General features: G+C 38.1%; 5 protein-coding genes and 1 long non-coding RNA gene across 14 annotated transcripts; 3 read left to right on the forward strand and 3 right to left on the reverse strand.

The window, feature by feature from the left end:
• The first annotated feature begins 368 nt into the window (after window positions 1–368).
• LOC124298921 (putative ATP-dependent RNA helicase TDRD12) lies at window positions 369–5,753 on the forward strand. 2 transcript variants are annotated; one of them, XM_046751593.1, is made up of 17 exons: window positions 369–526; window positions 637–827; window positions 929–1,179; window positions 1,271–1,470; window positions 1,550–1,682; window positions 1,788–2,118; window positions 2,663–2,818; window positions 2,949–3,101; window positions 3,261–3,504; window positions 3,713–3,859; window positions 3,973–4,169; window positions 4,254–4,379; window positions 4,440–4,588; window positions 4,657–4,827; window positions 4,996–5,158; window positions 5,227–5,409; window positions 5,493–5,753. In XM_046751593.1, exons 1-17 carry the CDS (start codon window positions 523–525, stop codon window positions 5,682–5,684), a joined length of 2,991 nt encoding a protein of 996 aa, XP_046607549.1. In that variant the 5' UTR covers window positions 369–522; the 3' UTR covers window positions 5,685–5,753. The 2 variants fall into 2 exon arrangements, with proteins under 2 accessions (XP_046607549.1, XP_046607550.1); XM_046751594.1 differs by lacking the exons at window positions 369–526; window positions 637–827 and having other exon boundaries at window positions 1,019–1,179; window positions 1,279–1,470.
• Window positions 5,751–9,225, reverse strand: LOC124298924 (transcription termination factor, mitochondrial). Of its 4 annotated transcripts, none has more exons than XM_046751600.1 (5): window positions 9,165–9,225; window positions 7,663–8,782; window positions 7,485–7,581; window positions 7,228–7,381; window positions 5,751–7,113 (listed from the first exon to the last, which is right to left on the reverse strand). In XM_046751600.1, the coding sequence occupies exons 2-5, from the start codon at window positions 8,407–8,409 to the stop codon at window positions 6,732–6,734; spliced, it is 1,380 nt and encodes a 459-aa protein (XP_046607556.1). In that variant the 5' UTR covers window positions 8,410–8,782; window positions 9,165–9,225; the 3' UTR covers window positions 5,751–6,731. The 4 variants fall into 4 exon arrangements, with proteins under 4 accessions (XP_046607556.1, XP_046607557.1, XP_046607558.1 ...); XM_046751601.1 differs by lacking the exon at window positions 9,165–9,225 and having other exon boundaries at window positions 7,663–8,438; window positions 8,672–8,876; XM_046751602.1 differs by lacking the exon at window positions 9,165–9,225 and having other exon boundaries at window positions 7,663–7,760; window positions 7,862–8,231.
• LOC124298927 (uncharacterized) lies at window positions 8,893–11,151 on the forward strand. Its single transcript, XR_006906914.1, has 2 exons — window positions 8,893–9,341; window positions 11,014–11,151. It is a non-coding gene; the product is annotated as an uncharacterized LOC124298927 (long non-coding RNA).
• On the reverse strand, window positions 10,229–11,921 carry LOC124298925 (thioredoxin reductase-like selenoprotein T homolog CG3887). Its single transcript, XM_046751603.1, has 4 exons — window positions 11,646–11,921; window positions 11,386–11,515; window positions 10,955–11,150; window positions 10,229–10,864 (listed from the first exon to the last, which is right to left on the reverse strand). Exons 1-4 carry the CDS (start codon window positions 11,789–11,791, stop codon window positions 10,740–10,742), a joined length of 597 nt encoding a protein of 198 aa, XP_046607559.1. The 5' UTR covers window positions 11,792–11,921; the 3' UTR covers window positions 10,229–10,739.
• Window positions 11,922–11,999: 78 nt separating this feature from the next.
• Window positions 12,000–19,406, forward strand: LOC124298920 (polycomb protein Asx-like). Of its 5 annotated transcripts, none has more exons than XM_046751589.1 (9): window positions 12,000–13,344; window positions 13,743–13,999; window positions 14,385–14,592; window positions 14,676–15,433; window positions 15,545–15,838; window positions 15,986–16,804; window positions 16,969–17,208; window positions 17,292–17,714; window positions 19,295–19,406. In XM_046751589.1, exons 1-8 carry the CDS (start codon window positions 13,080–13,082, stop codon window positions 17,709–17,711), a joined length of 3,261 nt encoding a protein of 1,086 aa, XP_046607545.1. In that variant the 5' UTR covers window positions 12,000–13,079; the 3' UTR covers window positions 17,712–17,714; window positions 19,295–19,406. The 5 variants fall into 5 exon arrangements, with proteins under 5 accessions (XP_046607545.1, XP_046607546.1, XP_046607544.1 ...); XM_046751590.1 differs by having other exon boundaries at window positions 15,986–16,219; window positions 16,367–16,804; window positions 17,292–19,406; XM_046751592.1 differs by adding an exon at window positions 13,430–13,611 and having other exon boundaries at window positions 13,220–13,344; window positions 17,292–19,406.
• A 163-nt stretch (window positions 19,407–19,569) lies between these two features.
• On the reverse strand, window positions 19,570–22,930 carry LOC124298923 (beta-catenin-like protein 1). The gene is made up of 9 exons (XM_046751598.1): window positions 22,664–22,930; window positions 21,983–22,362; window positions 21,578–21,909; window positions 21,203–21,426; window positions 20,933–21,115; window positions 20,699–20,846; window positions 20,446–20,612; window positions 20,082–20,265; window positions 19,570–19,972 (listed from the first exon to the last, which is right to left on the reverse strand). The coding sequence occupies exons 1-9, from the start codon at window positions 22,691–22,693 to the stop codon at window positions 19,884–19,886; spliced, it is 1,737 nt and encodes a 578-aa protein (XP_046607554.1). The 5' UTR covers window positions 22,694–22,930; the 3' UTR covers window positions 19,570–19,883.
• Between the last annotated feature and the right edge of the window lie 971 nt (window positions 22,931–23,901).

A 23,901-nucleotide genomic window follows, 5' to 3' on the forward strand; every position in this document is an offset into this window, starting at 1 on the left:
ACAGATAATCGGCGGACAATCAAAGGTTGGACAAGCACTAATAAGTACCAACCAATGACCAACAAAAGATTCCGCATAAGCAAAATTCAGCATATGCAGCAATATTCTGTTTCCGTCCGTCTAACCTTTCCACTTATACTTTATTCCTATACCTTGCCTACGCTACGTATAATATCTCTATGCTTTCCACATGTGAAAACGACGAGAGGCGGCTTGGTTCAAATTACAGCCAATGAGAAACGAGATTCAATGGGAAAAAAATAATTTCTTGTCCAATCTCGCCTCTCATTGGCTGGAACCGTGAAAGCCGAATCAGAAGCAGGCCCCCAGAAGTGCATTCTTCCGACAACGCTCAGTCAGCGGCACTCGTGGTCAGCGGATGTGTCGGCCACTCGTTGGAAAATTTCGGATAGATAAATGTGATAGAACAACAAAATAGAATAAAAACATAAGGAAACTGTGTTGTGATGACACAAATCTAATGTTTCAAATTAATTTTTTTCTTCTAATTAAATCTTCGACATGGGTAAGTCAATCGCTAAACTGTGTTCAAGATATATTTTTGCACGTATAATGTTCATAATTTGCACAGGTGATTGACAATTCTTCAATGGATAATTCGATTTTAACTTTCAGAAGATAGTATCTACATTCCGAATACTGCTGAATCGGTTAAAGTGACGAATGTCATCGATCCCTTTCACATAAGAATTCGTCGAACAGAAAATTATGCCACAGAGATTGTTCGGCTAGAGGGAGAATTACACAGGATAGCCAAAACCAATTTACAGAAGTATGGAGACCACTTGCACCCCCAAATTGGAGATGTAAGCATTACACTGTTATTTGCTCACTATTTTATTGTGTGTAAAAATTTGCTTTGAAACCTAAAAAGGACAATTTTTTTCATCGTGGAATTTTTCTACAGATGGTGATCATTGACAACAGGAGCAGTTTCAACGCTGAATTACCAGGATGGTGTTGCAGGGGAATTGTTGGATTGTTCAATACCATCAATACAAAATATAGAGTATTCTTGCCTGATCATGGTATAGCATTGGAATTCTGGATGGAAGATTTAAAAATCTTACCGCCTTTTTCCATATCTGATGATTTTTTAACATCATCCATTGGCATCCACAATATATTGCCAATCACTAGGGGAGATGAAAGTGCCTGGTATGTCTTCTTATTTGTTCAAAGTTGTATGTATTGTTTGGAGTTTGACGCAGCAATCCATGACATGTGTTTCTTATACATTGATGCAAAGTATTTCAGAATTTTGGAGCAACAGTGCTATACAATTTACTAAAGAAATCTTGAGTGCATCTACTCAGACATACTTTGATTGTCTCTCCTTTGATAAGTCTGGAAATAAATTTGGTGAGCTGTATTTGATCGTAGATAATGAGATCATTGTTCTCAGCGAAGCACTGATTTACAATCAATTTGCAACAGCTATAAATTCCAGTAAGTAGTTCTGTAAATAATAATAATGGTTGCAGCAACAATTCTTTCAATAGCTGAACTAATGACAATAATGACATAGGTTTGATCGAGATAATTGAAAACACCGATATATCTAGTAGAGTATCAGTTGAGAACTCTCCAATAAAAACAACCAAAGAAACTACATTGGAATTGAGTAGAAAAAATTTAGATACAACTGACTATAATAAAGGGTGGGTATAATTTTTTTTTATTTGTCTTTCTTCCAAAATTGCAGTTCTAAATATTAGTTAGGTAAATCACAATTTTTAAGATTAGTCAGAAAGATTTCGTTTCAGACGTAACAAAAATAATGCTGTTTATGCACATGCATTCAATGGATCACCAAAAGGCAATTCCTGTGTCAATTCCAGTCATGAAATATTAGTATGCAGCAAACTTCTGTGTGAGCAACTTAACTCAGTGGCTGAAGCTGGATTCCCTGAGAAAATACATAAGACACTGCGCTCAATGACACTTGTGAGGCCAATGCGCCTCCAAGGATATGTCTGGCCTGCAATATGCAAAGGCTTGAATGTGGTAGCAGTTAATTCTCCGAGATCTGGAAAAACATTATCGTATCTTATACCAATAACCAGCTTGGTTGCTGCCAACGAAATATACCCAAAGGTATTACTGCAAATCAATACCTTATTAATCCGAATAGCGTATAATAATATTGTTAGCCGATTTTCCTCTCAAAATCCGTACGTGACTTATACAAGGGGTCGACTTATACTTGGGTTTTTTTAGAAATCCCCTTAATCAACTAGAAAAACTTTATTATCGACCAATTGTTGCCAGATTTGACCAATGAAATGGTAAATATTGAAATCTCAAACTTCAATTTTTTCGAATAGCATCAATTTTAAGTATAAACAAATTAAAAGTAAGGTGTTTATATAACACACTAAAGAGCTGAAATCTTATTGATGCACTGTATGAAAAAAAATGCAATAAACAGAAAATACACCTGTAATGATAGATCAATTTCTCATAAAATTCAACTTCTATTCGGTTTATCAAAAATAATCCCTGAACTTAAGTGGTCAAATGGGGTTCAACTTATATACATACCAATACTTTAATAATAGTAAATAATCGTATTAGTGTTGGCTGTACCCAAATTTGAATAAACTAAAGCCTGATTTTATTTTTGTGATTCATGTTATAGTTCTCATCTGGAGTCAATGGGCCACTGGTAATAATACTATGTGTATCTTCCACTGATGTTTTTCATGTCCACGAGAAATGTAAGCAAATATTGAAGGAGTATCCCAAAATACGAATTTTAACGGCTTTTAATGGGATGCCAGAAAAAAACCTTGTGGTAATTCATATCTGTTCTTACCGATACCTTTATGAGTTTTTTCCCACATCCATATGCAATAACTAATATAACTAAGTCACTAAAAAAATTATAAGATGCTACAGAAATAAAATCTCAAACTTTTTACCAGATGAAACTATACAATGGTTGTGAAATTCTCATTTCTACACCTCCGTGCCTGAAGAGATTGATCAAGAACAATAGGAAGCTGTTAAACTTGAACCGACTATTTCACATGATCTTCGATGGAGCAGACGTGATACTTGATAAGTATCGCAAATCGGTAAGAGATGTATCAACAATCTTGCATGCATCAATTTCAGCAAACGACCAGTTTACGTATGTCAACATGTCTTGTTGCTATATGAATTACACTAACACCGTAAAATGGAAAATGATGTATTTTCTGTTTCATACTGGTGGTTGCATTTCTGCTCATCAGTTAGGAGAAATATTCAGAGTTATAAAGGAAGTCCAACATGGACATTGCAAGTTACCTGGCTCAATGCCACTGCAATTGATAACAATTGCACAGCACTGGACACCTTTGATGAGGAACTTTGTTGATGCATTCATCAAAGACCCATATGTCTGTATTGGATCATATATGGAAGCAGTGGTGTATGCATCTTTTAAAACAAAGCTCTATATCAATCCCAAACAAGAAAAGGCTGCGAAAGTGGTTGGTAAGAGTTCAAAATGAGTACAACATGTTGATGCCATATGTGTTTAAATGTTTGACAAATTATAATTTAGTCATTTTTTCCCCTTTTGCAAGCCCAGATTGTTATGCTACTGTATTTTTATTGAATCCCACTTGTCATTAGATGCTTAAATGTGCTTAGGGATTTGTCAACTGTATTTATTAACATCACATCTTTCCCCGTATAATAGACTTACTTGGATCGCAATGGTCGATGCTCAAGACAGTAATAGTATGCACAACTCCGCATGAAGCGAGGGAACTCTCAGAATTTCTTAAATCAGCTTCTATAGATACCCTTATCGCTCATGATGAGATGATTTTCACTGATATACGAGGTATGATATTGCTACTTTAAATCCCAAAGTATTGGAATGTAATACCAAATATACCTGTTCGCAATAATTAACAAATCATGTGAAATATAAACACGACCTATTTGTTAGCATAGGCATCAGAGAGTCCTGGATGGTGAAAGTATCAGGTATGTATTCTGTGCTCGTTTGCACAGACCAGGTGCTCTCAGACTTGAATATCAGGGATGCAGAATTACTGATCCACTATTCGCTTGCCTCAAACACGAAGACTCAGTTCTTCTACAGGTTTTCAACACTGGCTAACAATTTTTCTCCGCAAACGCGTGGAAAGGTGAGATCTTATCTTGTCGTGAGATAAAGCTGGATCAATTTCACCTTGTTCCTATATTGGTCAAAAGTTTTTTCGTGTTTGCAGGAACGACCAAAGCCCAGGTTCATTATGATTGCTGATGAAAGCAATGACACCCAGTTATACGGAATTATTACTATTATGAGAAGGCTAAAAACTAAAATAAAACCAGAAATGGAAGCTTATTTCGAGGTAAAATTCTCATATACTGTTTTTCTCTCACGATGCTGAATGTATATTTTTAATCCACAGAAAATATTTATATCAACGGAAATGGCTAAGACTGATCGACAATTATGTGAAAATCTTAAAGCCTTTGGGTGCTGCCCTTACAGGGATGCCTGCACAAGTAGACATTGTATTATCCCTGAGATTGATCAACCATCTACACAGATAAAAACGTGAGTTTTTGAACATGTATAGGTACACTTAAGATAGTTACATGTAATCATTGTTATTTGTTTTTCAGTGGCGATTATGTAAAATTCGTTATCACATCTATCCATAGTGCCAATCACTATTCAGCCAGGGTAGTAGAATACACAAGGGCAAACACAAATGAAAAAGTAACATTTTCATTTGAGGAACTTGCTAAACTTTCAGTTGAGTTACAGAATCATTATGCAGATCCAACTAGAAGGTGAGAAACCAACTCTGGTGTTGAGAACAATCTGTGTTACATTGTAGCTATTCATATACTAAAATCCCCTACATGAAAAACTTTATCCTTCACAATTGGCAGTGAATTAAAGTCTTTCCAATTCCATGTAGCTAATGTTCATAAAAATGTTGTCTGTTTCGTTTGCAGGAGATCAGCTAGAACGGTGAGTGTTGGTCACATTTGTGCTGTGGAAGAGGCTCCAGGAAATTACAAAAGAGTGAAGGTTTTGTCGCTGGTAGACAAAGAATCATCCAACATCCAAGATGTGGAAGTGCGTTGCATAGATGATGGAGACATATCTTTTGTTAAAGTAAGCGTATGTTATTTTACAGTAATCACTTGCCGCCAAGCTTGCAGAATTAAAATTATTTGCTTCAGATCTCTCAGCTACTCGAAGTTCCAGACGAACTTGCGGAATGGCCATCTCATTTTGTAGACATCTATCTGACAGGCATTATTCCATTCGATGAGGAGCCTACTTGGAGTCCATGCGCTGATCGAATGGCTTATACTTGGCTACATGAAACGGTGACCCATTCGACATCATCCGTTTTTGGAAAGGTCCATCAGTCTTGTGCAATTGTTTAGCGATGTCTCACAGTTAAGATTGAGTATCATTGTGTGTTAATTATTCAACGTTTCAGGTATTGCTTCACCTCAGTCATATCCTATGGATCGATCCCTTAGAAGTTAGGGATAAATTGGCCAATGGTTATCCAGATTTAATTGATGCATCATTGAAAAACACATTGATTAGCAATAAGTGCGCCATGAAGAATGAAGAGCACATCAAGAATCTACTCGCCCTTTGTAGAACTAGCGAAGTAAGCAATTAATAATATAATTTAGTTAGTAATTTGAACAATCTTGCTCCATGGGTAAGAAATAAATGAGTATATACATGATAGGTATGTAGTATTTATTCCAAGTTACCAAATGCAACTTCAAACCCATCACTCATCATTCGTGATAAAATAAATACCTTACAGTAAAACAATGGTACAGGCATGTATTTTCTATGATGTATCATGTGCATTCTAATTATTTCTTCAAAGAGGTGCTCTGATCGATTTTGACCTTGATGTATATATCTCCAAATATCGGAATCCACGTATCTCAAACACGAGAAAGAGCCTAACAGCCCCATTCTATGTGCAATTCTGAACAAGAACACTCCAATAAATTTCATTTGACGCAGCAATAAAGAAATGGCATGGTTTCTACGAAATTGCAATTGTATATTCGTAAAATTCATGTCATTTCTTTATTTCTGCGTCAAATGAAAATCTATTTGAGCGTTTTTGTTCATAATTGCGTACAAAATGGGGCTGTTGGGCCCTTTTTTGCAATTGTGATACCTGGATTTTGATATTTGGCGATATAGACAACGTGAAAATCGACTAGAGCACCCCCTTGAAACACAACAAAAGTTTGTCGATTAGATGTCACCCAAGCTGGGGTGAATGAGCTAATAGTTACTACCATACCGCTATCGACTCTTGAGATAATAAACTCATGAACAACTTCACGTACAACAATGATCCCTTGAATCAGGTTTCTCTGACCAATAGACATGACCTCATGCCTTGCTTTTACTATTGCGTGTTTGCTTGCATCATTGGTGTGAAGGATCAGTGTCAAGAAAGCTTCTCTGTAAATTTATTTATATATATACATATTTTGGTGAATTTTAATATTGACCGTTCAGGAGTAGCACTAATTCATCAACTCCAACACAAATAAGAAATGGTGAGATGGCGGAGTAGTTTCTTCAAGTATAGGCCTTCACATATTGCGTTTTGTGTCAAATGAAGATGACGTGCAATAACTTTTAACTCTTTCGTTTATGAAAATAAATAATGAATAAATAGCCGGTCAATAATTCACTTCTTCTCATTTTTCAGCCATTTCTTTTTAATTCTTTTCAAATATTCATTATATTCTTTTTCTGTTTTACAGAATACTATGAGACTTTTGGGCTTGTGTCCATATTCGAGTAGTTCATTCAGTCGTTTCTGTGCTTTTTCTACTCCATGAAAAAGAATTCGTGGCACCCGTATCACATGCTCTATGGTATATTCGTTTTCTATCAGAAAATCGACAACTTTCTTTGTTTTGGGCCCACTTACATGCTTGATTTGTGGTAACTTAGAGAGAATAACAGCTACTTTATTTTCATCACATTGAAATCTTTCCGAAAGATAATAAATTATTGTCCCATTTTCTCCTAGTATTGCACGTCGATGAGACTCTTTATTGATCCTCCTAGAAAGGAGAATGATATATTAAGTCTATATAAATATGTTCACATCTTTGTTTTGTCAAAAAAGTTTTTATAGTAATGCAAGAAAGCAGTAATGAATATGTGATGAAATATACCTGGCAATAACAGGTTCTATACAACGAACCATCCAAGGTTTGACAGGAAAAATTCCAGCTTCTCTAATTCTCTCCAATCTGTCAATAATGGTTTCAGGATTCTGTCTAAATGCCCAACAGTCGTTCATAATAGCTTCCCGTTCTATCCTGTAGTCTGTAAATTTTTACAACATCGAGATGTTAATATTGACAACCTTGATCGGCAGTATAAATCGATCACAGAACTCAATGAGATTGATATGCAGAATGGATCATACGTAGCAGTATTTTCAAGGTATCGCGGAGCTTATCGAACGGATGATTCTGCATAAATTGGTACTTGACTATAAGTTGGCACACCTCAAACATGGAACACTGGAATTATATAATATCTAATTAGAGTTACATCACGACAACATATATTTGTGTTGACAGGCATAAGTAAACAGAAATTACCTGAAGTTGTTCAGCTAGATACTGTATTCTGTTACTTGCACCATACCATCTGACATCGTATATGAGCTGTTTCGAAAGTGCCAGCAAACGGAATATGCCTAAGCGAAAGAGTGGAATACCATTTTGAAAGTTAGTAAAAAACATGTTCTTAATCAGCTTCATCTTTGTCTTGAATATATTGTGTGGATAAGACAGTAACCATGCATTTTCTCTGATAGTTGCCTCAGATATGTCAGCGTCCAGGCATGCTTTATAATTAAGCGATATATCAGCTGGATTGATGAGACTAAAACTTCTATTAGCTTTGACCCAAATATCAGCCTTTTCAATATCAATGCAGAGTAGTTTCTGGAGGCAGCTTGAGGCTCGGATCTCGTTAGCTGTTCTGCATTTAAAATCAAAAATGTGGGTGTCGCTATCATTTAAAGCCAAAGTAGTATTCTCAACTTCGCAAGAGGTGTTGACAATTTTATGGTGGCTCTTAGCTTCAACTGTCAATGGAATGTTCACAGCGACAAGATCGTGATACCTAAGACGAGGTCTCCTGAAGGAATTCCACCATGACAACTGTTGCGGTATTAGTTGTGTTGTTGTAGGCAGAATACATGATAGTTTTGGTGAACGCCCGATGATCTGGTAGTACGGAATCACCTGCAGTATCCAATATTGTCGACACTCCTGCATAAGTCGACCGTATTTTTCAGGCCAGTACCGACCACGTGCAAGAAATAGTATTACTTCCATCATTTCGACTTTAGGTCACGAACACTTCTCCACTTTAGAGGAATTGGAGAGGTAGTTACTTTTAAATTCAGATCGCAGGGTTTATTTATTGGTTGCATTTGGTTAGACCCTCGCTGTTATCCTTACGACCCAGTAAGACTTATAATGAATGATGATTCTTTAAATTACAAACACGCAGCCGAATCTTCACTAATTGCGAGAGTGAAGCACTTCTGGGCCACTTTGGTTAGGGTTTTATATATTTTACAGGAACTCTACCAGATACCAATTCATACGACCCACAGCAGATTAGTGCCAGCAGCCTTTATTCCTTCCACCATGATCTACAGCAAGAGCTTTAAAGAGCCTCCAAGTTTTGTAGTGGCTGAAGCGCTATCTGGGTAAGAATAAAGACATTGATGTCGGTACGTCAGTTCACCATGTTGGTGTTGCGATATCGTAAACATAGACTTATAATATAAGCATAGATCGTAGCTTCTACACAGGTCTGAGCACTTCGTCTCGAAAAACGTGACCTAAAAATGTGGCAGACGATACTAGTGAGGGGGAGGCCTTTATATATTCCTCTTTGTTGCACACCCTGCACACCCCAGCCTTCGAGATTGCAGCTCTTTGCTATACACCGGCCTCCAAGATTGCAGCGCACTAAAAAAGACTAAAATATTGCAGCGTTTTCAATATGGCGTTCTACGATTAAGGGATAGGAGTGGCCAGATCTGTGTAGAAGACCGTTGCATAGATGGATTGAGCGTTCTTACCGAAATATGCCGAGAGTACTCCTCTCTTTGCATGACGATATTTGTGTTGACGATCGAGCCGGCAGCGAAGATATGACCGTATCATGTGCTTACATCTCTGCATCTATGGTTATTACACTTCCACTGTTCCCTTGTCTCCCACCATCACAGCGTTTGAAAGAGAGAAGGGTACTTCCGGTATGTCTTTTTCCTGCATATGGGGCTTTCCATACTAACTTGACCTGTCGCCAATCCTCACAATCTCAGATTTTGCTTGAACTTTAGTGTAAAATTTCGGGAGTTACAAAGTAACCCCTGAACTATTTGAGATTTTATTAACTACTGGTTAAAGAGCAGTCTGATTTTCGCACAAATTTATATCGACATCCGTCAGTCGTACAAAAAAATCATTGATACTGAAAATCTTGGCGATGACATGTGGAAGGAAATATTTTTTGCCGATTTTGAAGGCAACTCTATTTTTTTTTTAACAGTAAAATCGCGATTTTCATAAAATTTTCACCACAATTTTTTTTTGTAAGAATATGAAACTTTTGATACCATGCCGAAGATGGGGAAATTTTTGGTTGGGAAGTCACAATCAAATGAATGTTAAGGTAGTACCGTGATAGCAGCAGTCCTCAACTTCCAGAGAAATATCACCTTAAGGTAGTACGTGTAATATGGGAGTACGTACCCGAACTAAATGTCTGCGAAAATTATTTCCATCCTTATGAAACAAATAAGCTACCCAGGGGTTATGCGTAACCATAAACTTCTAATCAACGCTACTAATGAACTGTTTGGCGTAAAAGGGTTTTTTCATTCGAAAGCTGTAAGACTGAAGAATAGAATAGTATATGCGAGAAAAACCTAATACGAATTTTTCACTGTAAAAAATGCGATTCGGCAAAGTAAGAAAATTGATTTTAGTAGGCCGTAAGAATGATGTTGGGTTAGGGGCATCTATGTGAGGGTCTTAGGATTAATTTTCTACTGTAAGCACCGTTGCAGTACTGACAATAAGTTGGCGTGCTTTTCTTCCAAGCTTATCACCTTTCCATAAATAAAAGGTAACAAACACGTAGTTGATAAGAAATATAATACAACATTTGACAAGTGTTCGTTAACGAACATACGTATATGTACATGGAATCTTATCCACCTAAAGACCATAAATGAATTACTCAAGATTTACAACATGACAATTACAAATTCATTTGTCTTGTAGTACAAATATAATACAGTCATCTACCACCTGAAACCTCTGGTAAATCATCTTTAAACCAAAAAAGGCTGCCCTGATACACTCGAGACATCAAAAATTCCGTCAATGACATACCGATAAACTGTCTTTAGATTCAATAGGAATTACTGTTCCGGAACAACAGTAAATGCAAAGTGAACTTCAATTCGCACAACGATATTAAAATCATTTAAAGATAAATCATACATATTCTACTATCGCTTCTGCAAAGTAGTATAACATGTGGTAAAGCAAACGGCACACGTTGTACTTTCCATTATTATCTAGATACGTAATTATAAAAAACATTTTTAGTTTTTCTTTGACAATAGTGGTTATCAGGCTTATCATTATTTACCGAACCCGTCATGTTCAACATCCATTGTTCCAAATTGCATGTGACTGTCTATGATCTGAAAGAGTTCTGGAGGCTGCGGTATTCGTCCAGTTTCTAGCTTAGACCATACAGGAACATCTGTAAGATGAAAGTGTGATAAAAATGGTTCAAGAGTTATTTCGTTCTGCTTGCTTATGCTGGTGATTGATTTTGCAAGGGTTTAGTAACCATTGAGTAGGATCTCGAAAGCCCCAGATGCAATTAACTGTCCTTCAATTGCATTGCAGAGAAAGAAGAGCATCATGCAGGCATAGAGACGATTATCAGTGCACCATTGCCACCAAGATGGCTGACGAATGCCTAACGGGGCAAATACGTTTATGCCGCATAATATTATGATGATCACCAGGATTTTAGACATGCCCTGCAAAAAGAATTAATCAATACTAGGAATAATGATTCAACGCTCTAAAAATTAAATATATTATTTATATAGTAAAGTTGAAGGATCGATATTACAACTACATAGTGATGAAAAAACTGATCATCTCCATATTGAAAGTTTGTAAAGAAAATCTGATTTTTATTAGTACAATATGCTGGTTTCATTGTTTGGGAGAGCCTTTTACTTTAAATTGAAGCAGATCTTTTAGACTAACCAAAAATTTTGCCAAAAATAGCTTGTAACCAGCTGGATTGAAATTCTCTCCATCGATATTTAGCCCAGGATATTTCTGTTGCAGAATATTGACATAGTCGTCAAACACCTTTCTGTAGCCACATGAGTAACTGAAAGAATTGTAACAAAACTAATAACAGTTCGTCATTGTAATTCAGACCATATCTACGTCATGAATGCATTGTCAATTAAGGTAGCAGATAAAACATTTCACCATTCCACAAAAAGAACTTGACTTGCCAGTAGAAAAATTTTAGCGTTGGTCCGGCGCTGCCCCGAATCCTGGACAGCGGGATGTCGCCATCGCCATCGCTGTTTGCACCTGCATGTGTACTCAAGGCACAGATTATTATTAGACACGACAAACCTAACTTTAGACCGTACATAATAAAGCTAACTTCTAAGTAAATCAACAATCAATAAAGTTAACCTCTCACGAGCTCACGCGACAGTTTTGCAAATTTCGGCAACGGACGACAATAGTCAACTCAGAGAGTGCAGTCAACTCACGGTCACGGAGGATTAGATAGTGAAATCTTTCGTTACTCAAACGCTCCCTGTTTATTTCGCCATCAGCCAGCGCTGCGATCGCGCAAGCCCTTCGGATTCTAGGCATGCAGAATCTTAGTAGAGAGGTCTGGCTCCAGCTGTACTCTCTCTTTCTAATCACGGCCTCAGCTCGGTACACAGTCGTGCAGTCTATCTTTATAAGTCCATGCGTTCAATCATACGTTCAATATACACAAGAGATGAAGGAAAGATATGATACATATCCATATAATTGTGAGTAATACGTTTCTAGAGGGTCGTGCGCACAGAGCACTGAAATATAAGCTTATAAACGTGGAGTGGACATGCCGATGTTTTCCTCTGATCTTTCAGGTCCCAGATTGCATTGTGTTTTGCGCAAAAAAATTAAGACAAATACATATCGCCGTCTCTCTCAATCGCATTAGAAGTATGCTATCAAGTTAGGACAGGATGTAAGCTTTCTTTCTCAATCTGTTTGGGACACGTTTGGGACCATGAGACACCGTGACCGCTCCATTTAAGCTCTATGGTCTGGGAGGTTTTTATAGTTTCTTTTCGCTTTCATGCTGATGAATTTAATGCGTCACAACTAATTCGAAATGCTACATTCAAAGCGAGACGAACATTATGTTAATGATTTTGAATTCGTAATGATTCTCTTCGTAAATTGATATGTGTGAATCGGCGAATGAAAATATAGTATGAAGAGATATAAGAATTTGAAAAAATTTGCTGCAGTTGGCTAGCCTGGACGGAATAAATACGTAAATACAATATGGCTGGTTGAAGTGAAACGTCGTCAGAGTTTTTCTGTTCGATATTTCATGCTTCACTGAGTGAAAACTCTCTATTTTAATAGTTACAACGCGTTTGCAACGTGTGACAATAGTTCATTAACAATTTTGTGCTGAAAATTGTCAAAAATTTTAACCTAATTTAGCAGGAAGTGGTTGGTCAGTCGGTTTGAAGAAATGTTGTTTTTATTTTTTATACCCCAGTTGACATTCGTCGGAGTTCGCATAATATACCAATCAAAGATGTAACGATTGTTATGTTAATATTTAAGAACTTGTGGTATCTTGTCAACTCAACCATGTGTACACGTGTAGTTTTATCGTGGCAATGAGGTAGGGCACTATTTGTATGACAATGGAGATGGATTTGGATGGCACGAAGTGCGAAGGAGGCGGAGAAAGCAGCCCTGGATGTTCTGGTTACTCCAGTATGGTTCACAGTAAAAAAGTTATCAAACACGCGCTTCGCCAGCAGGCCAAGAGGAGGAGAAAAAACACTACGATAGCTGCTGGCAACTCTCGCACTCTTCCTAGGATTGTTGTGAAGCCTCTTCCGCCACCTCCTCCGGATGATATTCCCTTGAATGTTGCTAATGTCCCACGAACTCCCACAAGTAAGTTTATTAATTTGCAAAACTTCTTTAAACTATCAACAGCTCCGAATTTCATTGTCTGTATACAAATCTTGATTATTTTCAGTTGTGTCATCTGTGACTCAAAATTGTTGGATTGTTGCTTCTATGTTGGTTTTCATATTTGATTATGAAAATCATTTAGGTTTTTTTTCCACTTGTAACTAACAGGTCTGCTGAGACTCTTTGGATAAGCAATGTGTAATATCAAGAATTGTGGCACACATATTGCGCAGGATATGCAGAAAGGCAATAATTTTTTTTTTAAGATTCAAATGTATTTATAATGCATTTTTATACTATCTGTTAACGTTCAGGACTATTTTTGGATTGTTACTATTCCTATACCAATGAAAGTAATCATATTTCCATAATAATAGCCGAGGAACCAGCAGCTACAATGAGGGAAGTGCTGGCAAGTCTACCTGGTTTTAGTTTGAAGTCTAATCGTAGAAGATCGACGAAAAGGCTTTCAGCTGCTGCTCAGTTAGAAGCTGGGTTAGTAGATTTGGAATCCCCAGCCAGCATTTTGGCCAGCACCAGTCTTAGGGCTTTACTTAATCGGTACACCTTCCAGGGACTTCCTCCTCTTTATCAAAGGAAGCTCGCTCAGCTTTTACCAGCTGTTGATAGACAGGTATGCCATTGATGATCGTATTGGAAATTCAAATGATCATTGGTTATGACAAAAATAAAGCTAAAGCTAGCAGCCAGAGTTTATACCCAGATGTTTCGAACTTTTTGGAAATAGAAAAATGCAGTTTAGGTAAATCTTCATAATTCTATAAAAGTATTGGGGGTTCAAGGTATTTCACAAAACTCTATTTTCAGACTTTACTATCTTAATTGAATGAACATTAGAACGTTTGGTTGCTCATTCTGCCAGCTAGCTTCAGCCTCGTATGATCAAGAGTTTGACTCTTTGAATACAAGAGCCTGTTATAAAACAAATAATAATTAATCTCTTCGCTTAACACTTATTGTAGTATGTTTTCTCTTGTGCGTAATCATTGCTTTTTTAGGATGCTGCAACGTCTGGATTAAACAATGAGTTCTTTGCACGTGCCTGCCTTGAGTGGAAAAAACGTCTGGCTGAGGGTGAATTCACCCCCGAAAATCAACAGAGACTGAAAATGGAAGCTGAGAGAGATAAGAATAAATTAGATCCTTGGAAGCTTAAGCATTTTGAACCAATATGGGGTGAGAAACGAGAACCTAAGTTGAGATCCGGTAAGTCAAACATCTCGAAAACGTATGTACAACATTTCTATACAGTTTTGCTTTTTCCCATTATGAGTAATGTATTGTTACAGGACCGCACTCTGCAGTGGAACCAAGGCCGATTGGAGCAGTCACACGTTCAAGTTTGCGATTGCGCTCAGAATCTATACACGATCAGACAGCACCTGATCTTTTACCTTGTTCAGCAGCAGTCACAGAAGAAAAAGTGGCGATAGCAAGTTACGTTTCTAAAGGTCATATAATGGCGTCAAGCTTGACAACGGAGAGTCAAGCAGTGACCCTTAAATCAACGCAAGAATGTGAGGATGATAAGGAAATGGTGCCGAGTAATAGTTGCAAAGAAGTACTAACACAGCAAAAACTAAATTCATCCAATGTCATAATTAAGTCTGACCCTGATCCATTCATAGAAGAAACACCTGTCATTGTCACTAATGATGAAACCACGAAGTCATCGGAACTTCGTGTGTCTGAAACTCCAGGAGAGTTAATGTTAGAAATAGCCAATGGAGTAGCTGCTGAAATTATTAACGAAGAAATACACAAATCTGAAGAACCAGTTTCCGATGTACCTGATGAAGAGATTTCCCGTCAATCGGATAATCATGATTCCGAGATATGTAAAATCGAAAGTAATGTACCGACAGAGAATTTGTCATCTTGTGATGGTGCCCCTCTATCAGAACCAATATCAGAGAATCAGTCTATAATCAATAGTCAACCAGAAGTAGAAGAATCAACTACAACTACAACTGTAGATGGTGAACCACAGATTCCAGAAGAGATGGAGATAGATAGTGAAACATTACAACGCATACACGAATTAGAGGTGAAAAAATTCAAGAATCATATTGATAATCAGCATTACATAGATTTGTTGAATAATCATCAGATGTTTGGTATTTACATATTCCAATGAAATGAATTCTTACGATCGTAGGTACGTGGTGAAATGATAGAAGCTTATGAAGAGATATCAGGTTGCCCAGAAAATATTTATCCTATTTTGGCGGATATAGAAATTGGTTCAAGTACAGGAGGAGGGGACGACAATCCTGTGGTACCTGTACAAGGGCCAGTCAATGCGGCCTCTTGCGAGATGACCACTGGAAATGAAGAAGATGCTTTCATTGACGCCAATAATTATGTTCTCGAATCACGAGAGATTAGTACCGGGATGCTCGAATGCAACTGGACCGTTGATCCCACAGTAAATAATGTTGGAGTAACCAGTGTGAGTAGATAATGATTAAAACCTGTAACATGTGTTTTTGCAGGCAACTTTTATAGGATGCTTTAAAGTCATGATCTTTGAATCTAATTTATTTTCAAAATATTTTTATTTTGAGATAATAGTCTAATAATCAATTCCCACTTGCAGACACATGAGGAGCTCCAAGTACCCTGGCCCCTAGTAACCGCAGCCTTAGATGGTTCCGTTGCCGCAAACATAACTGTGACGACACAGGATGACTGCAATGATTCATCGACATCCAACGAAATTGAGAGCATTCCCAAACAAAACAACACAAAGACTAGTATTGCGGAAGTGATGAACTCTGTGCAAATTCCCGTTGACCAAAGCCCTTCCTATGAAAGAGCTGACACATTGACTGTTGGTACCCCTGTAACAAGTTGCCTATTGAACAACATTCAGTCGAATAGCCCACCGATAATTGCATTTCCTCCATTACAGTCAATCAGATTTGTACAAACGAATTTTCACACAGGACAAACAAACTCAAACTCTGTCCCGATACAGATTCAAAACCAGCCCAATCCGTCCCCCCAGCTCAGCGTGGTCAGTACTCAAGAAGAGACTATTGTTCAAATATCGTCGGCAAATGTTGTTGGACAAACGAATGTTGCAAGTAGCAACGTTCTTCCTCGTAATCAGGCGCAGAGCAACCCTATATGTGTTCCGTCCCCGAATCAAGGTCGAGGTCAAAGCACAATCGTCGTCCAGCAACAGACGCCAATTGTTGCGCAACCTCGACAGATTGTAACTGCTACTGTCCAGCAACAATATGCTACAAGTGTCGTTACTGCTCCTTCGCGATTGGCCCGTTCTACCAGCCAAGGTGGCCCGAGAGGTTCACGAAGCGGCAATAAGGAACAAGGCGGGGGAAGGTCTAGGAGTTCCACAAAAGAACCCCCTGGTGCCGTAAATTTGGAACGAAGCTACCAGATTTGCCAGGCGGTTGGTTGATTTAATTGAAACGTTGAATGCTTTAGGATTTCTTTTTTTTTTTCATCTGAAAGGTTCAAAATTTGACTCGAATTCAGTATTAGTACACGGACTGTAGAGGGATTTCTTGGAAGAAGTATTGTTTGAAATAGTTTAAATCCTTTGTCAATCTACAGGTGATTCAAAGCTCGCCGAATAGGGATCAACTCAAGGCTCATTTGAAACCACCCCCAAGTTTACTAGCCCGTGCTGATGGAGCTTTCACCACTAGCAAGCCTGGAGGACGTACACTAACCAGTGTCAAAACCCAGAAGGCTCAGCAAGCCGTGCAGCATGTAAAACATACGCAGAATAAGGGTCAAGCAGTGATGCTTAGACACGTATTTGCTACCACACGGCAAGCCATACCTGCAGAGGTAAATGTGAAATGTGATTTGGTTATTCTGTAGGAACTTTATGATCTTTTTGTTTAAAATAACTTACATAAATTATGTTTCAGGTGACTGAAAGTGGGGCAGTGGCTCAGCTGGGTCCCAATGGAACAAATGGCCTGGGGCAATACATCTTGGTACAAAGAACTGGAGTTGGTGACAGTGCACCTCGGGCTTCATCGGCACCGCCGCTACCCCCCCAAATAGCTGGAATGGGAGTGGGACTTCATCTGGTCAGAGGAAGGCCAGCAAGCGCCGGGGAGGGTTCTCATCAAGCTGTAACTCTGAAGGCAAGGGGTGCCTCAGATGGGAGAGGTGGTGGTGGTGCTGAGCCTGGTGCTCCCGGTGTTATTATGGGTGGTGATCCTCCACCACCATGTGAATGCAATATGAGAGGTGCCATGGTCATATGTCGTCAATGCGGAGCCTTTTGCCATGATGACTGTATTGGACCTCAACGGATTTGCGCCACCTGCCTCATACGTTGATCGGTGGTTAATTATAAATCAAGTAGCCAGATAGATGAAACCCATAGATCAAGCTAGAGAGGGCTAGCGTTGGATAACAAAGCATGAGAAGGCTGAGCGGCTGTTAGGCTTGACATAGTTTTCATATCTTTGATTGCCGGAAATAGGTTTCAACTATCGTTTCTTTGCTGCTAGCTCATTTGTTGGTGAATTTGGTGGTACTGTTTTGAAAAAACTTCCCTTAATATGAGATTTTTGGAAATTTTTTCACCACGGCCAGTACCTGTTTATTATCCACCCGGTTACCGTTCATTCAATATTCTTACAAGTAGATGAACATGGGCGTAGTGGGGACGTTGTTATGTTTATTGAATTGACATGTACTTGACATTCAAAAAACTCTACCTTCCTATGTGAAACCCTCCCATAACCATCACTCTAAGGCTGGTGAGTGATGAAACAAAGTATAAATAAGAAAAATAACGCGTGAAGCGTAAACAATCAAAGCAACTTGCCATCATCCGTGTTATCTCGTGTATTTTATTTCGATACTTTTAATGCTACGTACAATCAGAGGCATATCCAGGCCTGGTGATTTATTGAGTCCCCATTACTTTCAGTGTTAAATAAGGGCTAAAATTGCATTGCAGTCCGACACCGTTATTGTCTTCCACTAACATCACACGCAATCGTTCGTGATATCGCTATTTATTTATTCCCACAGTTTTCAATTCATCACCCACGTTATTGCAAAGGACATTCTTATTGAAAAAAATGCGATGAGATGCGGCAACAGATTAGCGTAAAACATACAGTGAAAAGAGAGTTTAATGAGCTTGACTCGTGTATTTCGATACAGTTTAACGCCTTGGAATCATTCTGCCGCGTCTCCTCACACGCGATGTATTTAGGAAACTCGTTCGTCTAAGGCATGTCTTATCGAGTCATTAACGAGTGACCTATTTAGCATTAGCGACATATTAATTATCATTAGAGGTAAGATTTTCATGTAGATTAGCTGTGATCCAATGCTTATTGTTAGATAAATCTGCGACGGATGTTCGTTATATCGAGTCAACGAACTGGACTGATCCTGAAAAGCGACGGAACTGACGGCGCGCAAAAAAGGCGTGACTGACTTTACGTCGAATTCTCACATTGTACATAAAACATGTTTTTTAATTTTTTTTTTAATCATATTTTCATTATCTCATTACGCCATTAGGTTTGCAGAGCACGAGACTTTACATTTTAGCGTATCAGGGAAAATACAAGACGCGACTCATCCATATTAGATTGTAATACATAATTGTTTATTTTTTATCATCTTACAATGATAATATTATTGTTGTGATTGCATAGCACCTACTGTGTACTCCGCTCAAATGTAAATAAAATCATATTCGTTTAAAACTTTAAAAAATGGTCTGATATGATTAACGAAAATTTTCGACTTCTTTTTCACTCGGTAGATTTGCAGTAGCAAATTGCAGACCTTCTGAAGACAATTATAATTAAATTGTATAGAAGCCTTGTCATTCTTTCATCATCGAACCAAATCCATCCTCTCACAAATAATGATTCAAAATGTTAAAAAATATAAGTTGCAGCAACAGTGAAGAACAAAGCAGAAAGGCATTACAGCAAATGTTGACTACAACTCATAGTACGGATGACTGTCAACTGATGAAGCGACGCTTCTTTTCAATTTTTGTGGCTTATTCGAGAAAAATACAGAACTACCAAAGCTGTAAATGCAAGTATGTTATACATACCATTCTTTAATCCTGATTAATGATGAAGTAACGAACTGTAGGGAACAGAAAATGACGTAAAAATTATAAGAATAATATATGGCAAGATTATGTATGTAGACATATTATGACTCACTTCGATTTTATTGGCATTGAGATGCAAGATAAGCTGGTCAGTAGGAGTTACACTAATAGAATCGCAACAAAACTACCTACAAAAACAGCGCATCACGTTTACTGACAATTCATTCTTATTAATGATGTAAATTAAATGCAAATGTGATTAATACTACGTGATTGCAATAATCTGTAAATTTTTCGATTTTAGCCGATGTACAGTGGATTTTTCTACATCTCTAATTACGTGTGAACACAATTGGGTAATGTGTGAGAATCCTCTGATGAATGTAAAGGGTGAAAATCGCGAGGCAGGTAGACATCAGAACTTGTCGATCAATTGCAAAATATGTTGCTGTTCCGCCTCTCTCCACTCATTGTCACCAGCATCACCAAGATTACCCGCATATTCTGTAGAAATTAAGAAAAGAAACGATTTCTATGTTGTCTCCTTCATATTGTAGAAAGAGAGAAAAGGGTATTGGGAGTGCGAATTCACAATATGAGCTGTCTATTATACCTCTCATAATGTGCCTTATGGTCTTGAGAGATGCTCGTCTTTGTGCGAGAATTCTCGTTACACGTTGTTTCACTGTTGGTGGACAGCCAGTACAGGCTTCCAATAAAACGTAATCTACTAACTGGAGAATGAATAATCCTCCGTCCAGTCTCCTCATGTAAGATTCTTCCTCTTCTTCGTCATCCTGTAAATTAGAAATTTTAAATAATATCAGGAATAGAAAATATCCACTGATTAAATCCCACACATACACAAATTTGTAGCGATTAAAAATTGGTATAATCAAGGTAAGTAATGTCAGTTTTGATATTAATTTATAGATTATTACAAAAGTGAACAATAGCTAGTTACAGTTACGACTTGCCTTTGTATCTCTTTCGACCTCCTCTACTTTTTCTAGGTATTTAAAATGAAGCTCCATCAGTCTGTCGACTTTTTCAAAATCGTTTTCTGTGAATTTGCTTATCAGACGCTGTCTCTGTGCTCCTTTACAATTCCTCAGCATACTTGCGATAATGGAAACGACGTGCTCTGAATAAATACATGGTGGTGGGAACAAGACAGAATGGTGAGTTCAGCAGGAGGGGAACAGTAGTAAATAAAAATGATGTAACTACCTTCATGCTCTTCCGTTGTGAGTATTTTCTTTCGATTCTTAGTTGGTGTTTTCATGAACAATGGAAAAATTGTTCTTAATCCCAGTATATCTACGAATTTCATGCAATTGTCCTTTCCATCTGGCCCATTCATAGCGTGGTCCAGTACCTGTAATATAAACCCCTGTCTAGAAACCGGAAATCTGTGTCAATGGCTGTGACAACTTTCCATAAATTTCTCAATATACGTGGTACCTTTAGAGATCCATTACGAGACATTTTCTTCTCACGTAACATTAGATTCATGAGCTGGAGTCCTTCGCCACGGAGGAAGCGTTCTCGATTTATCGTTGCCATTAGACTGGAGCACAAAACATTGAAAAGATTCTCCATCATTTCTTGTTCCTCCGCTGTTCGAGGATCGTGACGCTTGTAGAACTAAAGGATTACAGTGAACGGGTTTGCATCTGTTATTCTTTCATCGAGATTAATTCCAATATAGTTAGAAAACAGCAAAACCCTTACAGCGAGTTGTTGTAAAAGAGCATCTATTCCATCCAAATCCCCAAGCAGCAACCTATTCTCAGGTGTTTGTTGAACAAGTATGGACAGCAGTTCACTGGCATATAGCTTATTTCCATCAAATGGAGCCTTCACCTTGATTCTTCGTAGTAGCCACTGGAGGAGTCCTTGTTTACCTGCATCTACGCAGAGGTCTGGTCTGAACTCGAGCAGATTTTCGAATATGGCTTGAAAAAAATTAAGGAATAACCCTTTAGGTAAAGGTGACAACTAAGATCAAAAATAAATATCCCTAATAATTTCATGTCCTAATTGAACTTAGATCAACTTTATACGTCCATATTGTAATAATCATCTTGCTGTTTTATTGAATATTACCCAAAGTATTGTGAACTCCGTCGCTTTCTTCCTTTACACTCTCATCAAGCCTTTCTAAATTTTGCACTAAAAGGGCACATACTTGCTGTTCCAGCAACGAATCTATAAGGATATCTGCACCCTCCTGGCTTTCATGCAAAATATCAACATCTGTAAGCTCTTGCAGCAGATCAGCCACCCCAACAGCAATGTCTGTATTTTCATGAGAAAGAAGCTCTAGCATGGAAGCCACAGCACCAAGTTCTACCATTATCGGGTAGAGGTCTGGGGCTGTTGCTACTACATTTAGTTCTTGCAATGTTTCATGTAGCTCCAACTCAGATTCCATGAACCTAGAAAAGACAGAATGGTAAAATGACATTTGGTAGTTTGTTTTCACAAATAATTGGGTAAATGCTAACTCACTTTTCTGGTTGATCTGGAAATTTCACCCGCATCTCTTGATTCCGAAGAGCTCGTTTTTCAAACAACAGAATCATTCGCTTTAGCGTGGCTTCATCTAAAGCTTCAACCTCTGCTGCTTCCGTCTCTACATACTTGATAATCTCTTGTTTTTCTTTTTCTGTCAACTGAGGTTCGACAACATCATTGGCTGGAGCTGGAAGTGCAGCTCTGATTGGTGTAGGAGGTTCTTTGCTAACAGCTGGAGTGAGATCACCTTCATTAATCTGTCGCTGACGAGGATGATATGGCGTTTTAATCACACGCTTTGATCGTTTAGCATTTTCCCAGTTATCCTCATCTTCTTCATCTCCATGTACTGGTCGTTTCGGTGTATTGGGTGGCTAAAAGTTAATTCCTTACATAAAACCCAACCTACTCCAACAGAAATTATCATAACTTGCAGGTTTATCAGCTAATGACAGTAATGCAGTGAGCGCACCCTTATCTAACGACAATAACCACCAGTGTCTCAGAGATTGGCAGGTTATGTTACTGACACACACTTGTAGTGTGAATATCGTTAATAAGTAGCTTAAGTATAGTAACGAAAGTAATACAATAAGCGTAAGAAACTTTACTGTTCAGATTGAAAGCTAAACATCACCCAACTTTGGTAACCTTTAAAAATACTTGAATAATTACCTTGTATGATAATAGTTCACCGATATCCATATCGAAAACTGTTTGTCTCGATATTTTTAAATCACAGCTACTTAATTTTATGTTAATAAGTAAACGTGATAATTAACCAATAACAGAATAAAGCCATACATGGCAATTGTGTATAACCCTAGTACATAAATCCTGATGTGTTGACTAAAGACTATGTTCTTCAGTTGACTGACAATGAGTCTATATTGGTACTCTCAGTATTGCCATGTGTATACATACTTATGCATAGGCATACATTATTATCAGCTAGGTTGAATTGGGTTGAATCAGGTTAGGTTACAACGGGACAAATGGAACTTGGGACGGAACAGGCAAGTGGTGAATGTTATCGAGCGTGAAAAGTGAATATCGATAAGGCGGCAAACAACGGTGAAATACATTCAACAGTGAGATATTTTACGAGTTTTTATTGCAGCTTTCATTAATGATTTGGTCAGCAACGACCTTCGGACTACGATACATCTAGATGACACGTCTAGATCAACGAAATGCTCCAACACAGGCAGATTCGCAAGAACTGAATGCCGAATTGCATTTTCCTAGGGCTGGTGATGCATTGATCTGGGCAATTTTTGCGACGCCGAATATGGCACCAGCTGCACTAAAGCATGCGACGGCGAGCGTCGCGCAGCCGGCGTAGCAAAGTCCAACGCCCACCAGTCCAGCTTCAACATTTATTACCTCAGCCGAAATAAGGATCACTGTTACGGCTACGATGGCAAATATTGATATCTTCATTTTCTTCTGTGAAATTAATTATTACGGTTGATAAAATACTCAGCAGTGCTTAGGATGGTATAGCTCATTGCATCATTGAGTACCTACGCGTACAGTACAGCACGTTGATGTTGGACCGTGTTTATGGGGGCTCTAAGCTGTCCAGTCTTGTGATCTAGCTCAATATTGAAGAGTTCTACCAGATTTCAAATGTTAATACATTAATGCTTTTTAATTAAATAACACTTTTCTTCTGTACCAGACAGCACAACGTAACAATTATATTCACGTATCTGTAAGTATCAAAATCAGAACTGAGAATGCTCATGATCTCTTTCACTTTATATTAACACTTTACTAGCTCTCTTATAGTCGTGGGAGTTCCCACCGAACACCAGTGGATTCCCTCAATATACTGTAACATCCGACCGGAACGACCGTATGTTTTATCGACTATTATTACTGCATGTTACTTTTATCAACTAACCAAA

Source organism: Neodiprion virginianus, chromosome 2 (assembly GCF_021901495.1).
Source record: "Neodiprion virginianus isolate iyNeoVirg1 chromosome 2, iyNeoVirg1.1, whole genome shotgun sequence".
Lineage (NCBI taxonomy): Eukaryota > Metazoa > Arthropoda > Insecta > Hymenoptera > Diprionidae > Neodiprion > Neodiprion virginianus.

Excerpts from the sequence above, each read along its gene's own strand:
- LOC124298923 (XM_046751598.1), bottom strand. The coding sequence starts at position 22,693 with ATGGATATCGGTGAACTATTATCATACAAG. Across the intron at positions 20,613-20,698 it reads CACAACGGAAGAGCATGAAG|AGCACGTCGTTTCCATTATC; the intron begins GTAGTTACATCA and ends GTATTTATTCAG. Across the intron at positions 19,973-20,081 it reads CATAAGGCACATTATGAGAG|AATATGCGGGTAATCTTGGT; the intron begins GTATAATAGACA and ends TAATTTCTACAG.
- LOC124298925 (XM_046751603.1), bottom strand. The coding sequence starts at position 11,791 with ATGTACGGTCTAAAGTTAGGTTTGTCGTGTCTAATAATAATCTGTGCC. Across the intron at positions 11,516-11,645 it reads ACGCTAAAATTTTTCTACTG|TTACTCATGTGGCTACAGAA; the intron begins GCAAGTCAAGTT and ends CAATTCTTTCAG. Across the intron at positions 10,865-10,954 it reads TTTCGAGATCCTACTCAATG|ATGTTCCTGTATGGTCTAAG; the intron begins GTTACTAAACCC and ends TTCATCTTACAG.
- LOC124298920 (XM_046751588.1), top strand. The coding sequence starts at position 13,080 with ATGACAATGGAGATGGATTTGGATGGCACGAAGTGCGAAGGAGGCGGA. Across the intron at positions 13,345-13,742 it reads TGTCCCACGAACTCCCACAA|CCGAGGAACCAGCAGCTACA; the intron begins GTAAGTTTATTA and ends CCATAATAATAG. Across the intron at positions 14,000-14,384 it reads TACCAGCTGTTGATAGACAG|GATGCTGCAACGTCTGGATT; the intron begins GTATGCCATTGA and ends TTGCTTTTTTAG.
- LOC124298921 (XM_046751593.1), top strand. Across the intron at positions 1,683-1,787 it reads ACAACTGACTATAATAAAGG|ACGTAACAAAAATAATGCTG; the intron begins GTGGGTATAATT and ends ATTTCGTTTCAG. Across the intron at positions 3,505-3,712 it reads AAAGGCTGCGAAAGTGGTTG|ACTTACTTGGATCGCAATGG; the intron begins GTAAGAGTTCAA and ends CCCGTATAATAG.
- LOC124298924 (XM_046751600.1), bottom strand. The coding sequence starts at position 8,409 with ATGATGGAAGTAATACTATTTCTTGCACGTGGTCGGTACTGGCCTGAA. Across the intron at positions 7,582-7,662 it reads ATCTAGCTGAACAACTTCAG|TGTTCCATGTTTGAGGTGTG; the intron begins GTAATTTCTGTT and ends ATATAATTCCAG. Across the intron at positions 7,382-7,484 it reads TACCTTGAAAATACTGCTAC|ACTACAGGATAGAACGGGAA; the intron begins GTATGATCCATT and ends AAAAATTTACAG.